Source organism: Centroberyx gerrardi, chromosome 2 (assembly GCF_048128805.1).
Source record: "Centroberyx gerrardi isolate f3 chromosome 2, fCenGer3.hap1.cur.20231027, whole genome shotgun sequence".
In the NCBI taxonomy this organism is placed as follows: domain Eukaryota; kingdom Metazoa; phylum Chordata; class Actinopteri; order Beryciformes; family Berycidae; genus Centroberyx; species Centroberyx gerrardi.
Window position 1 is genome coordinate 31,635,332 of NC_135998.1, and position 15,119 is coordinate 31,650,450.

The following is a 15,119-nucleotide window of genomic DNA, read 5'->3' on the forward strand; positions in this document are numbered from 1 at the left end:
TTATCCACGCTGCTCCTGGAATATCTGGACTGTCAGGATCCAAACAGATCAGGATGACCATTCAGTCAACTGGATATTGAAGCACTACTTAGACAGAGGAAAGTCCAGAGAGTGTTTTTCTTGAAGGAAGGGAAGTGAACACATGTATCTATTGTACAGACACTGAGTCAGGCCAGAAGAGGGGGATGTGGTGTAAGACTGTAGAAGGAAACCTTGGCATCAGAAAATAAAGATAAACCACTGGAAATACAGACAAGCACCAAGAACAAGGAAAGAAATATAGAAATAAATATATTTAAAGCAGCTTGGATCATTTTACTAACATGCTTTAGTAACATTAAACTTAAACAGTAATATAAAATTTTATTGTATAGCACTTTTCAAAACAGAGTTATAGACAAAATAAAGGATCAAAACCATTAAGATGAACGATAAAGACACCAGGAGTTTATTAAAAACAGGACATTAAAAGCCTGTGTGTAATAAATAGTTTTTCTATCCTGATGGGAGTGGTCTCTTCTAGGATGACAACGCTCTTACACTTTATTAAGAGCTTCTATTAATCTCATGTACATGAGGATCATTTAAATAGTCAATGCTCCCAGCACTGAGGGAGAAACACCATGATATGCTCAGGACAGCTATAGTTCATTGACTCTGTGCGTGTATGTGTGTGTGTGTGTGTGTGTGTGTGTGTGTTTGTGTGTTTGCATATCTGTCCTGCCTCTCTGCTCTCCACCCGTTAAGAGGCCAGTGTTGATCAGTGGCTGTCCAGGCCTTTCAGAGCCACTGACACTCCAGCAGCACAATGATGATGTCACAGATTCTACTGCTGGGCACCCTGGGGCTCCTTGTTCAGGGTGAGACTCCGGCCCAATCCCAATGTTCCCGACAAGTCCGCGAGGGTTCAGGGCTGTCCCACTGTGAAATCGGTAAGTGCGCGAGGGCTCACTGGCGGACTTTATGAGCCCTTTATGCAGACTTTCAGCAAGTCCGCATTTCTGTAGACTTTGCTTGAGGGAATTACCCACAGTTCACAGCGTTTGTGACGTTAATATTCATGTATGTGGAAAATATCAGCCAAATACACCCGATACAAAAGAAAAAAAAAACATAATTAAGGACAAACCACAACAAAACAATTAACAAGAATTAAATTGCAACATTAAAACAGAATAAACAGCTCATTTGAGAAAAAAGAAAATTAAGTTTTCCTAAACGTTTAAGAAGGATGTTAGATGCCGCTAATATAAGCAGCATGTAATATAGCCTTTTGCTTTCCTATGTGCTTATTTGTGCTCATTAAGCTTTATTAAAAGTACCTTTTGTTTTCAATGTACCTCCTACTGTTTCTTTTTTATCTTTTTTTTTTTGACATATTTTTCATATTGTAATGATGTAGTGCAGATTAACCTCTAGTAGAATGAAGTGTATTTTCTATATCCATTAGCACAGTATAAACTGTGCAATGTTGCAAAACATATACGTAGGCCTATTTAACATTATTCATCAACATTTTTTTCATTTTAGCTTAATAATGCTGTTTAGACAAAAGCACAAACAAAGAGTAAATTACAAATGGATTAATTGACGGGGGATAGTAATGTCTGACGTCGTCAAGGCAACACGTGATGCCACAAAGTGCTGTCCCATTCCTCCTATACCATTTCGAGCCCTCATGACTTCTCGCACTCAGGCACTACAGCTGCGCACACAGGTGACGTCAATTAAGTCTGTGAGGGCTCAGGGCTCAGTCCGTAGGGGGGACATTGGGATTGGGCCTCTCTTCTGAAAACTTTGCTTCAGGATGCAACCAGGTTTACCAGAATGATGTTCTGCTATGATGGAGAAACGCTGAAACAACCAGCATTTACCTTCTTCCATCTATTCTACATGTTAAAGAAATTATACTCTTCTCTTTTGATGGATAATGTTTCTCCAACCTGTATTTGTCTCAATAACCCTTTTCCTCTTTTTGATATTTTCCAGATTCATCAGCAGAAATCATTCTGACTCAGTCTCCTGAATCTCAGTCTGTTGAACCAGGACAGACTGTCTCTATCAGCTGTAAAGCCAGTTCAGATGTTAGTAGCTACATCCACTGGTACCTTCAGAAACCTGGAGAAGCTCCTAAACTCCTGATTTATTCTGCTACCACCCGTCAGTCTGGGGTTTCAGATCATTTTAGTGGGAGTGGATCTGGGACTGACTTCACTCTGACCATCAGTGGAGTCCAGACTGAAGATACAGGAGTTTACTACTGTCAGCAGTGCGGCTACAGCTTCCCGTTCACACAGCGATACAACGTCGTACAAAAACCTCCCTCAGCTGCAGAGCAACTGATCTGACTCTGCAGCTGCAGAGAAACGAAAACTTTAACGGTTTGACCAAAAGGATAGTTCATAATATGATGCAACAATGACATTTTCATCAAAAAAATATTCTATTGAAAATATTTAATTCAATGAACTTTTTACTTTTTAATGATTATATTGTTGAAAAAAGGTTTGAAACAGGATCACTGTATATTAAATTGAATCTTACAGTTCACTCAGTCAGAAATCAGAAGCAAACACATTCCAAGGATTTAATTTCAACTGTCATGAATTAGAATATTTGCCTTGAGATTATGGAGCATTCATACTAATTAGCATTTTAATAACATATTCATATATAAATGTATATTGACTATATAATAACAATAATAATAATATAATGATACCAATACTAACACTAACAACAACAACAACAACAACAACAATAATAATAATCAGAACAATAATAATAATAATTGCTAACAATTGGTTAATTGTTAATTAATATATACTATTTTCATAAGATCTTATAAATTATTATTATTATTGTTATATTGTTTTAAATATATTATACGTTAGTCAAACAGTATCAAATTAAAGAATATTGATCTCAATATATTATATTTTTGTTCAATTATACTGTGTGCTTCAGTAAAACAATTCTCTACTTTTGCAGATTTATTACATAATCGACATATCGTCTGGATACGCTATAAACTTGACACAATCAAAATCCTTGTCACAACCTCAGCCAGCTCCAGCCCCAACCCATGATACTGTCCTGTCCAGCTTTCTCTCATTTCCCTTTGCCCCTCTTCTGTCTGTGTTATGGGTGGGTCTGTCTTGTGTGTGTTGTAGAGTTAATCAATTTGTGAAAATGCATTACATAATCCCATCATTTCTTCTAAAAGCATCAGCAGTATTTATAAAATCCTAGTCACTTTACCCTGAGACAAGCTCAGTCTCGTCTCTTAATGGAACCACTGTTACCATTAAGCCAGCATCATAAGACATCTGTTGTTTTGATAATAATATCTGTGGAAACACAACTGATTTGGTGAAAAGATCTTTATTGTCTTAACATATCGAGAATAGCGGCATTACTGAGAGCAAGAAAACATTACTATTTCAAGATGTAATGATTTTGGAGAGAGAGAGAGAGAGAGAGAGAGAGAGAGAGAGAGAGAGACTGAGAGCAGTAGCAGAGTAAAACCAGTAGCAGAAGTCCCAGTGAGTCAGGTCAGGACTGGGAACACTGGTCTCTCCTCAGTGTCTCCAATAGCGGACACTGGGAGCCCTGGGTGGCCTCACAGGTCACAGAGCCCACCTTCCTCCACTGGTCTGCAGGGAGCCTCAGGGTGCTGCTCCAGCTGTAGTGGCCGTCCTTCTCCAGCACCCTGCTCCTGCTCTCCTCCCAGCTGCTGCTGCTGCTGCTGCTGCCGTCCACCTTCCAGGCCAGCCTCCAGTCTGAGGGGAAGCCCTTGTTGGCCAGGCACATGAGCGTGGCCTTCCCTTTCTCCAGCTCCATGCTGGAGGGGGGCAGCACCGTCAGGGTGGGACGGACATCACCTAGGAGACACCAATCAGCTTAGAGGACAGGAAGGCTGCAGCTGTCAATCAATCACCAGACGGTTTGACACCTTTGCTGTGTGAGAGTCGATTTTCCCCTTTAAGGAGTTTCTGTCAGATGGTTTTTATGCTCCACCAGTCACTCAGTCACACATTGTTTCACTTCCCTTTAAGAAACCTCTCATGCATATCAGCACAGACAGAGTCCTCATATGATCAGGAATATATCAAACTTCAATGGAAATAAAAGTACAGATTTTTCTACATTTTAAAATTTCCTTCCAAATCTTCAATCTGCTCAAAATTATAAGATAAGAATTGGAAAAATTATAAAATCGGATTTTGAATACATTTTTAAAATAGATTTTTTTCCATGAATTTGGTAAAAGAAGGTCAAAGTAAATACTACTACTTACACTAACCTACTGGCTGTGTTGCAGTTGTGAAAAACAAAACAACTGCAATAATGAGTTAGAGTCAATGTTTAAAGACATTTTAAACCACAAATAAATGCCACAAAATGGTGTTCATCAAAACAGATGTCAAAGAGCAAAAAGATTTAGCAAACTGTCAAAATATTGTAACTGTCAATACATAACTATATTTTCAAAGGAGTACTGTTGTTCTTTTATTTATTTTTTTTTAAAGTTCAAGGTGCCTTTTCATTTATGTGGTGTAAACAAAAGTATTGTAAAGCTTCAGTAATTTAGACTCCATAGTTAAGGAGAGAAACAATAAAAAAAAAAGGTGACTATGGGTGATGTAAATCAACACAATATATATTTATACAGTATCTATTATTAACATTCAGAGACAGGAAGAATACAGTTGACAGATGATATGATATTTTATATTTGTGAAGAAACTTACTTCCAACATCCAGTCTGGTTCCTCCACCAAAAGTGAACCACAGTGATACAAACTCATTGAGCCGCCGTACAAAAACCTCTCACTGTAGAGAGACACGGCTCTCTCACTTTGTCAGACAAAACTAAACTACAAGTCCTCAAGATGCAACTTTAAACTAATAGTTATGAATACATGCTTTCTCCTTTAGCCCAAGACTTATAATAATTATATTGATAATTTGGATTTCATTCATTAAAGTGTTTTCACTGGTGAGAGAAAACTTTTTTTTTCAAAATTATATATTAACAAGGAAAGTCAAATATTCAATTTTCTAGAGTACATTTAACACGCAAGAATTTAAAAAGCAGCTTATGGATTAGTAAAAATATTAGATCGGTGAACTTACTTCCAACATCCAGTCTGGTTCCTCCACCAAAAGTCCACCACAGTGATACAAACTCATTGAGCCGCCGTACAAAAACCTCTCACTGTAGAGAGACATGACTCTGTCACTTTTAACAAAACAAGCTCACCAAAATCAATCTCAATTTTTAAAACCTACCAAGCTCATGTAATAACTAGCTAAACAATCAACCTATAACACAAAGTTCCAACATGAACAATTTTTGGTGTGTATATAGTTCATTTTGTCGGGCAGTGATATTTATTTCTCTAGCAGTAAACTAAAACAAGACAGAAAACATTCTTGAAGAAAACTTGTTTATAGACATCAAGCCAAATCTACATAACAATTAGCCTTCATATATTGTTAATCAAGAGTTTGGTAACTTGATTGATCCATTTAGAAACAGCATCATCAGAGTAATCCAAGTCCCTGTTGGAGTCAGTCAGAGCATTTCCATAGAGAGCCACTTTGCATCAGCAGCACCATGCTCCAGTGCTCTGGGAGAGTTTATAGTCCTGAGAGTTGAACACTGGATGACTGACAGCTGTCCTTCATGACAACAGAAGCCACAGAAATCCTCCTCATCAAAACATGACTTTGATCTCCATCCTCATCTGGACTCTCCTCTGCTGCTGCTTCACAGGTAAAGTCCAGAGAATCAAACTCCTCTCCTCTATGAACATCCGTCCCTCTGAAATGAAGCGGAGAAAACGATGACGGTGGTTTATGTTTTTGTCTCTGTATCCTCAGAGTCCAGAGGCCAGGTCACAGTGACTCAGCCTGGAGCAGTGAGGTCTGCTCCGGGAGGCTCGGTCACCATCAGCTGTCGAACCAGTCAGCCGGTTTATGTTCATAGTGGCAACCACCGTTTAGCCTGGTACCAACAGAGAGATGGAGAAACTCCTAAACTCCTCATTTACGAGGCTAATAAGAGAGCATCAGGGATTCCAGGTCGTTTTACAGGCAGTGGATCAGGGACTGACTTCACTCTGACCATCAGTGGAGTCCAGGCTGAAGATACAGCAGTTTACTACTGTCAGAGTCAACACTATATCAGTAGTCAGCATCTGTTCACACAGTGATAAAGCATCGTACAAAAACCTCCTTCAGTCAGACTGAACAGAGACTGAACTGACTGCTGCAGCTGGAAGCTACTGCAGGAACTGATACAGTTCACTGAGGAAACACACACACACAAACACACACACACACACACACACACACACACACACACACACCAACTACATGACTACATTCATTCCCTATCCCCTGGCCCTAATCTTAACCTAATCCTGATTCTAACATTAACCCTAAAACCAAGTCCTAACCCTAACACAGCCTCTTGAAGACGTTAGGACCGGTCAAAATGACTTCAAGTCGCAAAAATCACTCACTCTGAAGGTTTAAAACTCAAATTGGCTCTCACAAAGATAGAAGTACAGGAACACTCCTGGAATATCTGGACTGTCAGGATCCAAACAGATCTGGATGATCATTCAGTCAACTGGATCAGGAAGCCTTATTCAGACAGAGGAAAGTCAAAAGAGTGTTTTTCTTGAAGGAAGGGAATAGTTGGGTGAACACATGTATCTACTGTACAGACACTGAGTCAGGCCAGAAGAGGGGAATGTGGTGTAGAAGAAAACCTTGGCATCAGAAAACACTAAACATGTCATCCCCCACAAATTATTAAGTCCCCACCTGGGCCAATCAGTAATAAATACCTTGAGTCATCTTGAGATGAATTGTATTTGCAGTTCCCCCTTTGGCCAATCAGTGAAATGCAGTGGTGAGATGCATAATTTCCCTAACTGTCAAAATCGGATCAGTGGTGTCGAGATATTGCGTCACACATGGATGAGTGAACAAGTGATGCAATATAAACTGAATGTGTTTGCATATCTGTCCTTCCTCTCTGCTCTCCACCCGTTAAGAGGCCAGTGTTGATCAGTGGCTGTCCAGGCCTTTCAGAGCCACTGACACTCCAGCAGCACAATGATGATGTCACAAATTCTACTGCTGGGCACCCTGGGGCTCCTTGTTCAGGGTGAGACTCTCTTCTGAAAACTTTGCTTCAAGATGCAACCAGGTTTACCAGAATGATGTTCTGCTAGGATGGAGAAACGCTGAGACAACCAGCATTTACCTTCTTATATCTATTGTCCATGTTTCTTCTGTTTTGATATTGATATTTCTCCAAGCTGTATTTGTCTCAATAACCCTTCTCCTCTTTTTGATATTTTCTAGATTCATTAGGAGAAATCATTCTGACTCAGTCTCCTGAATCTCAGTCTGTTGGTCCAGGACAGACTGTCTCTATCAGCTGTAAAACCAGTTCAAGTGCTGGTGGGTGCCTCAACTGGTACCTTCAGAATCCTGGAGAAGCTCCTAAACTTCTGATTTATCATGCTACAAACCGTCAATCTGGGGTTTCAGATCGTTTTAGTGGGAGAGGATCTGGGACTGACTACACTCTGACCATCAGTGGAGTCCAGACTGAAGATACAGGAGTTTACTACTGTCAGCACTGTAACGGCTTCCCGTTCACACAGTGATACAACGTTGTACAAAAACCTCCCTCAGCTGCAGAGGAAATGATCTGACTCTACAGCTGCAGAGAAACTCAAACATTAGAGGTTTGACCAAAAAGACAGTTCATAATAGGAAACAATAGTAACATTTTCATCATGAAAATAATGTATTTAACGTAATGAAGTTATGATCATTTTGTTGAAACAAGGTTTGAAAAGTGATAATTTTCTGTTACAGAGAATCTATCAGTTTACTCAAAGTCAGACCAAATACATTGTAAGAATATAATTCCAACTATCACAAAGCAAGATAGTTTAATACAAATTATTAAAAAACAAATCATACTAAAACAACAATTTTAGTGATAGTTATTTTTTTATAAGGATCTTTGTCTTCAATGTTATGTTGTATTTCAAAAACATTGCCAATCTTTCAGTCAAAAATGAATGACATCCACACCTAGCTCCTGCCTATCTTTAGGCAGACAATCACTTTAATGTTGCACTCACAGAGTTAATTAATTTGTGACAATGCATTACATAATCCCATCATTTCTTCTCAAAGCATCATCAGTATTTATAAAATCCTAGTCACTTTACCCTGAGATGAGCTCAGTCTCGTCTCTTAATGCTACCACTGTTAACATAAGCCAGCATCGTTTTTATAATAAAATCCATGGAAACACAACTGATTTGGTGAGAACATCTTTATTGTCTTAACATATAGAGAATATTGGCATTACTGAGAGCAAGAAAACATTGCTATTGAAAGATGTAATTATGTGAAAGAGAGAGAGAGAAAGAGAGACTACAGTGCTAAAAGCAGTAGAGTAAAACCAGTAGCAGAAGTCCCAGTGAGTCAGGTCAGGACTGGGAACACTGGTCTCTCCTCAGTGTCTCCAATAGCGGAGACTGGGAGCCCTGGGTGGCCTCACAGGTCACAGAGCCCACCTTCCTCCACTGGTCTGCAGGGAGCCTCAGGGTGCTGCTCCAGCTGTAGTGGCCGTCCTTCTCCAGCACCCTGCTCCTGCTCTCCTCCCAGCTGCTGCTGCTGCTGCTGCTGCTGCCGTCCACCTTCCAGGCCAGCCTCCAGTCTGAGGGGAAGCCCTTGTTGGCCAGGCACATGAGCGTGGCCTTCCCTTTCTCCAGCTCCATGCTGGAGGGGGGCAGCACCGTCAGGGTGGGACGGACATCACCTAGGAGACACCAATCAGCTTAGAGGACAGGAAGGCTGCAGCTGTCAATCAATCACCAGACGGTTTGACACCTTTGCTGTGTGAGAGTCGATTTTCCCCTTTAAGGAGTTTCTGTCAGATGGTTTTTATGCTCCACCAGTCACTCAGTCACACATTGTTTCACTTCCCTTTAAGAAACCTCTCATGCATATCAGCACAGACAGAGTCCTCATATGATCAGGAATATATCAAACTTCAATGGAAATAAAAGTACAGATTTTTCTACATTTTAAAATTTCCTTCCAAATCTTCAATCTGCTCAAAATTATAAGATAAGAATTGGAAAAATTATAAAATTGGATTTTGAATACATTTTTAAAATAGATTTTTTTCCATGAATTTGGTAAAAGAAGGTCAAAGTAAATACTACTACTTACACTAACCTACTGGCTGTGTTGCAGTTGTGAAAAACAAAACAACTGCAATAATGAGTTAGAGTCAATGTTTAAAGACATTTTAAACCACAAATAAATTCCTACCACAAAATGGTGTTCATCAAAACAGATGTCAAAGAGCAAAAAGATTTAGCAAACTGTCAAAATATTGTAACTGTCAATATATAACTATATTTTCAAAGGAGTACTGTTGTTCTTTTATTTATTTTTTTTTAAAGTTCAAGGTGCCTTTTCATTTATGTGGTGTAAACAAAAGTATTGTAAAGCTTCAGTAATTTAGACTCCATAGTTAAGGAGAGAAACAATAAAAAAAAAAAGGTGACTATGGGTGATGTAAATCAACACAATATATATTTATACAGTATCTATTATTAACATTCAGAGACAGGAAGAATACAGTTGACAGATGATATGATATTTTATATTTGTGAAGAAACTTACTTCCAACATCCAGTCTGGTTCCTCCACCAAAAGTCAACCACAGTGATACAAACTCATTGAGCCGCCGTACAAAAACCTCTCACTGTAGAGAGACACGGCTCTCTCACTTTGTCAGACAAAACTAAACTACAAGTCCTCAAGATGCAACTTTAAACTAATAGTTATGAATACATGCTTTCTCCTCTGGCCCAAGGAATTAGAATAATTTTATTGATCATTTGGATTTAATTTATTAAAGTGTTTTCACTGGTGAGAGAAAACTTTTGCTTAAAAATTATATATTACAATGGAAAGTCAAATATTTCATTTTCTAGAGTACATTTAACACGCAAGAATTTAAAAAGCAGCTTATGGATTAGTAAAAATATTAGATCGGTGAACTTACTTCCAACATCCAGTCTGGTTCCTCCACCAAAAGTCAACCACAGTGATACAAACTCATTGAGCCGCCGTACAAAAACCTCTCACTGTAGAGAGACACGGCTCTCTCACTTTGTCAGACAAAACTAAACTACAAGTCCTCAGGTTGCAACTTTAAACTAATAGTTATGAATACATGCTTTCTCCTTTAGCCCAAGACTTATAATAATTATATTGATAATTTGGATTTCATTCATTAAAGTGTTTTCACTGGTGAGAGAAAACTTTTTTTTTTCAAAATTATATATTAACAAGGAAAGTCAAATATTCAATTTTCTAGAGTACATTTAACACGCAAGAATTTAAAAAGCAGCTTATGGATTAGTAAAAACATTAGATAGGTGAACTTACTTCCAACATCCAGTCTGGTTCCTCCACCAAAAGTCCACCACAGTGATACAAACTCATTGAGCCGCCGTACAAAAACCTCTCACTGTAGAGAGACACGGCTCTCTCACTTTGTCAGACAAAACTAAACTACAAGTCCTCAAGATGCAACTTTAAACTAATAGTTATGAATACGTGCTTTCTCCTCTGGCCCAAGCAGAATAGCATAATAGCATAATAATTAGATTGGATTTAATTTATTAAAGTGTGTTTTCATTAATGAGAGAAAACTGTTCTTTAAAAATTATATTACCATGGAAAGTCAAATATTTCATTTTCTAGAGTCGCTTATATTTAATATGCAAGAAATTAAAAAGTAGCTCATGGATTAGTAAAAACATTAGATAGGTGAACTTACTTCCAACATTGGAAGTGAAACAAACTCGTTGAGACGCCGTACAAAAACCTCTCAGAGACGAGGCTCTCTCACTTTTAACCAAACAAGCTCACCAAAATCTCAATTTATAAAAGCTACCAAGCTCATGTAATAAATCATTTTTGGTTTTTTTTCTGACAGTGATATTTATTTCTCTAGCAGTAAACTAAAACAAGACAAGAAATTCTTCAAGAAAACTTGTTTATAGACATCAAGCCAAATCTACATAACAATTAGCCTTCATATATTGTTAATCAAGAGTTTGGTAACTTGATTGATCCATTTAGAAACAGCATCATCAGAGTAATCCAAGTCCCTGTTGGAGTCAGTCAGAGCATTTCCATAGAGAGCCACTTTGCATCAGCAGCACCATGCTCCAGTGCTCTGGGAGAGTTTATAGTCCTGAGAGTTGAACACTGGATGACTGACAGCTGTCCTTCATGACAACAGAAGCCACAGAAATCCTCCTCATCAAAACATGACTTTGATCTCCATCCTCATCTGGACTCTCCTCTGCTGCTGCTTCACAGGTAAAGTCCAGAGAATCAAACTCCTCTCCTCTATGAACAGCCGTCCCTCTGAAATGAAGCGGAGAAAACGATGACGGTGGTTTATGTTTTTGTCTCTGTATCCTCAGAGTCCAGAGGCCAGGTCACAGTGACTCAGCCTGGAGCAGTGAGGTCTGCTCCGGGAGGCTCGGTCACCATCAGCTGTCAAACCAGTCAGCCGGTTTTTGTTTCTAGTGGCAACCACCGTTTAGCCTGGTACCAACAGAGAGATGGAGAAACTCCTAAACTGCTAATTCACAACACTAATCAGAGAGCATCAGGGATTCCAGGTCGTTTTACAGGCAGTGGATCAGGGACTGACTTCACTCTGACCATCAGTGGAGTCCAGGCTGAAGATACAGCAGTTTACTACTGTAAGAGTCAACACTACATCAGTAGTCAGCATCTGTTCACACAGTGATAAAGCGTCGTACAAAAACCTCCTTCAGTCAGACTGAACAGAGACTGAAGTGACTGCTGCAGCTGGAAGCTACTGCAGGAACTGATACTGTTCACTGAGGAAACACACACACACACACACACACACACACACACACACACACACAGAACTTGTTTGGTGAGAATTTCTGATATTATTCATAATGTCACTACCAGTTTGCTTTCTGAACTTAAAACAGCCCACCTCCCACCTCAACAACCTGAAAGTTCCCCAAATGAAGAGGACAGTTCCAGTGAAGAAGCCCAATCAGACCCATTAAAAGCACAACAACATCTAGCAAAGTAAGCCGCCCTGATGCCGACCCCCAAACTGCTGAATGATCCAAACAGTTTATCCACGCTGCTCCTGGAATATCTGGACTGTCAGGATCCAAACAGATCAGGATGATCATTCAGTCAACTGGATCAGGACGCCTTATTTAGATAGAGGAAAGTCCAGAGAGTGTTTTTCTTGAAGGAAGGGAATAGTTGGGTGAACACATGTATCTATTGTACAGACACTGAGTCAGTCCAGAAGAGGGGGATGTGGTGTAAGACTGTAGAAGAAAACTTTGGCATCAGAAAACAAGGCAACAGTAAACATGTTGTCCCACACAAATGATGAAGTCCCTGTCTGGGCCAATCAGTGACAAATATGTCACCTTGTTTTGAGCTGTAATTATTGTTTTGCCTTGGGTCAATCAACTTTATTTTGAATGCTGGAGTGCAACAGTGAGATGCATAATTTCCCTATGTTTTATTCAAAATTGTGTCAGTGATATCTGAGATTTTGTGGGACACATGGATGAGCAAACAAATCAGGTAATGTGTCCCCCTTTGAGCTGATCAATGGAATTTTGAAAATGTGAGAATGCAGTGGTCAGATGCATCATTCCCCCACATTTCAGCAAAATCCAACAAGTAAACAAACATTATAATGCCCATTGTAAAGCCAGCACAATTTAAAAAATGCCAGAATAGAGTAATGAGATGCATCATTCCTTTAAATTTCCTGAAATTCTGATCAGCGGCGTCTGAGATATTGTGCGTGACGTACAGACAAACAAATTTTGTAGTGTCCCTGTGAGGCTGATCAGTGTAATTCTGGAAATGCTGGAATGGAGCAATAACATGCATCATCAATGAGGTTTTGTCAAAGTCCAATCAGTGACATCCAAAGTATTGTGGATGATGGACAGACTGTCAAACGTACAGTCCTTTCTCCAATTTCATTGTGGGGCCCCATTAAGCCAAGCCACTGGATTTAAAGACTAACTCAAAAATAAGGAAACTAAACTAAACTAAACTCATTTGAAAGCACTTTTTAAATCAGAGTTGTCGACAAAATAAAAACAAATAAAATCCATTAAGATGAGCAATGAAAATGGCAAGTTGTAATTTAACAAAAGATTGTAGAAGAATCGTACAGGCAAAAACAAGAGGAATATGTGAAAACAAATGACATTAAAAGTCTGTGTGTAATAAATAGTTTTTCTATCCTGATGGGAGTGGTCTCTTCTAGGATGACAACGCTCTGACACTTAATTAAGAGCTTCTATTAATCTCATGTAAATGAGGATCATTTAAATAGTCAATGCTCCCAGCACTGAGGGGGAAACACCATGATATGCTGAGGACAGCTGCAGTTCACCAATTGTGTGTGTGTGTGTGTGTGTGTGTGTGTATGTGTGTGTGCGTGCGTACGTGCGTGCGTGCGTGCGTGTGTGTGTGTGTGTATGTGTGTGTGTGTGTTTGCAAGTCCTCAGATTGCAACTTTAAAGTAATAGTTATGAATAGGCTACAAGCTTTCTGCTCCGGCCCAAGGACTTATAATAATTAGATTGGTCCTTTGGGTTTCATTTATGAAAGTGTGTTTTAACTGGTGAGAGAAAACTGAGAAAACTGAGAAAAAAATTATGTATCAACACGGAAAGTCAAATATTTCGTTTTCTAGAGTAGCCTACATTTAATATGCAAGAAATTAAAAAGTACTTAATGGATTAGTAAAAACATTAGATAGGTGAACTTACTTCCAACATCCAGTCTGGTTCAAGTGCACCACAGTGATACAAAGTCATTGAGCCACTGTACAAAATCCTCTCACTCTAGAGAGACACGGCTCTCTCACTTAAAAAAAAAAAAAACTCACCAAAATCAGTCTTAATTTTTAAAACCTACCAAGCTCAAGTAATAACTAGCTAAACAATCAACCTAACACAAAGTTCCAACATGAACAATTTTTGTGTATATACTGTATGTTTTTCTGGCAGTGATATTTATTTCTCTAGCAGTAAACTAAAACAAGACAGAAAAAATTCTTCAAGAAAACTTGTTTATAGACATCAAGCCAAATCTACATAACATTTAGCTTGCATTGTTAATCAAGAGTTTGGTAACTTGATTGATCCATTTAGAAACAGCATCATCAGAGTAATCCAAGTCCCTGTTGGAGTCAGTCAGAGCATTTCCATAGAGAGCCACTTTGCATCAGCAGCACCATGCTCCAGTGCTCTGGGAGAGTTTATAGTCCTGAGAGTTGAACACTGGATGACTGACAGCTGTCCTTCATGACAACAGAAGCCACAGAAATCCTCCTCATCAAAACATGACTTTGATCTCCATCCTCATCTGGACTCTCCTCTGCTGCTGCTTCACAGGTAAAGTCCAGAGAATCAAACTCCTCTCCTCTATGAACATCCGTCCCTCTGAAATGAAACGGAGAAAACGATGACGGTGGTTTATGTTTTTGTCTCTGTATCCTCAGAGTCCAGAGGCCAGGTCACAGTGACTCAGCCTGGAGCAGTGAGGTCTGCTCCGGGAGGCTCGGTCACCATCAGCTGTCAAACCAGTCAGCCGGTTTTTGTTTCTAGTGGCAACCACCGTTTAGCCTGGTACCAACAGAGAAATGGAGAAATTCCTAAACTCCTCATTTACGAGGCTAATAAGAGAGCATCAGGGATTCCAGGTCGTTTTACAGGCAGTGGATCAGGGACTGACTTCACTCTGACCATCAGTGGAGTCCAGGCTGAAGATACAGCAGTTTACTACTGTCAGAGTGAACACTATATCAATAGTCAGTATGTGTTCACACAGTGATAAAGCATCGTACAAAAACCTCCTTCAGTCAGACTGAACAGAGACTGAACTGACTGCTGCACCTGGAAGCTACTGCAGGAACTGATACTGTTCACTGAGGAAACACACACACA

The 15,119-nt window shown here is 39.4% G+C and overlaps 4 pseudogenes and 1 gene segment (V, D, J or C); 3 read left to right on the forward strand and 2 right to left on the reverse strand.

Moving 5' to 3' along the window:
- Positions 1 to 808: 808 nt before the first annotated feature.
- LOC144542551 (immunoglobulin kappa variable 3-11-like) lies at positions 809 to 2,348 on the forward strand. The segment is given in 2 exon segments: positions 809 to 860; positions 1,990 to 2,348. Coding segments are annotated over 2 exon segments (411 nt in total).
- Positions 2,349 to 3,396: 1,048 nt separating this feature from the next.
- On the reverse strand, positions 3,397 to 4,106 carry LOC144542364 (Ig kappa-b4 chain C region pseudogene; annotated as a pseudogene).
- A 1,746-nt stretch (positions 4,107 to 5,852) lies between these two features.
- Positions 5,853 to 6,258, forward strand: LOC144542514 (Ig kappa chain V region 120 pseudogene; annotated as a pseudogene).
- A 2,136-nt stretch (positions 6,259 to 8,394) lies between these two features.
- Positions 8,395 to 9,088, reverse strand: LOC144542529 (Ig kappa-b4 chain C region pseudogene; annotated as a pseudogene).
- Positions 9,089 to 14,637: 5,549 nt separating this feature from the next.
- Positions 14,638 to 15,006, forward strand: LOC139917171 (Ig kappa chain V region 3547 pseudogene; annotated as a pseudogene).
- Positions 15,007 to 15,119: the final 113 nt, after the last annotated feature.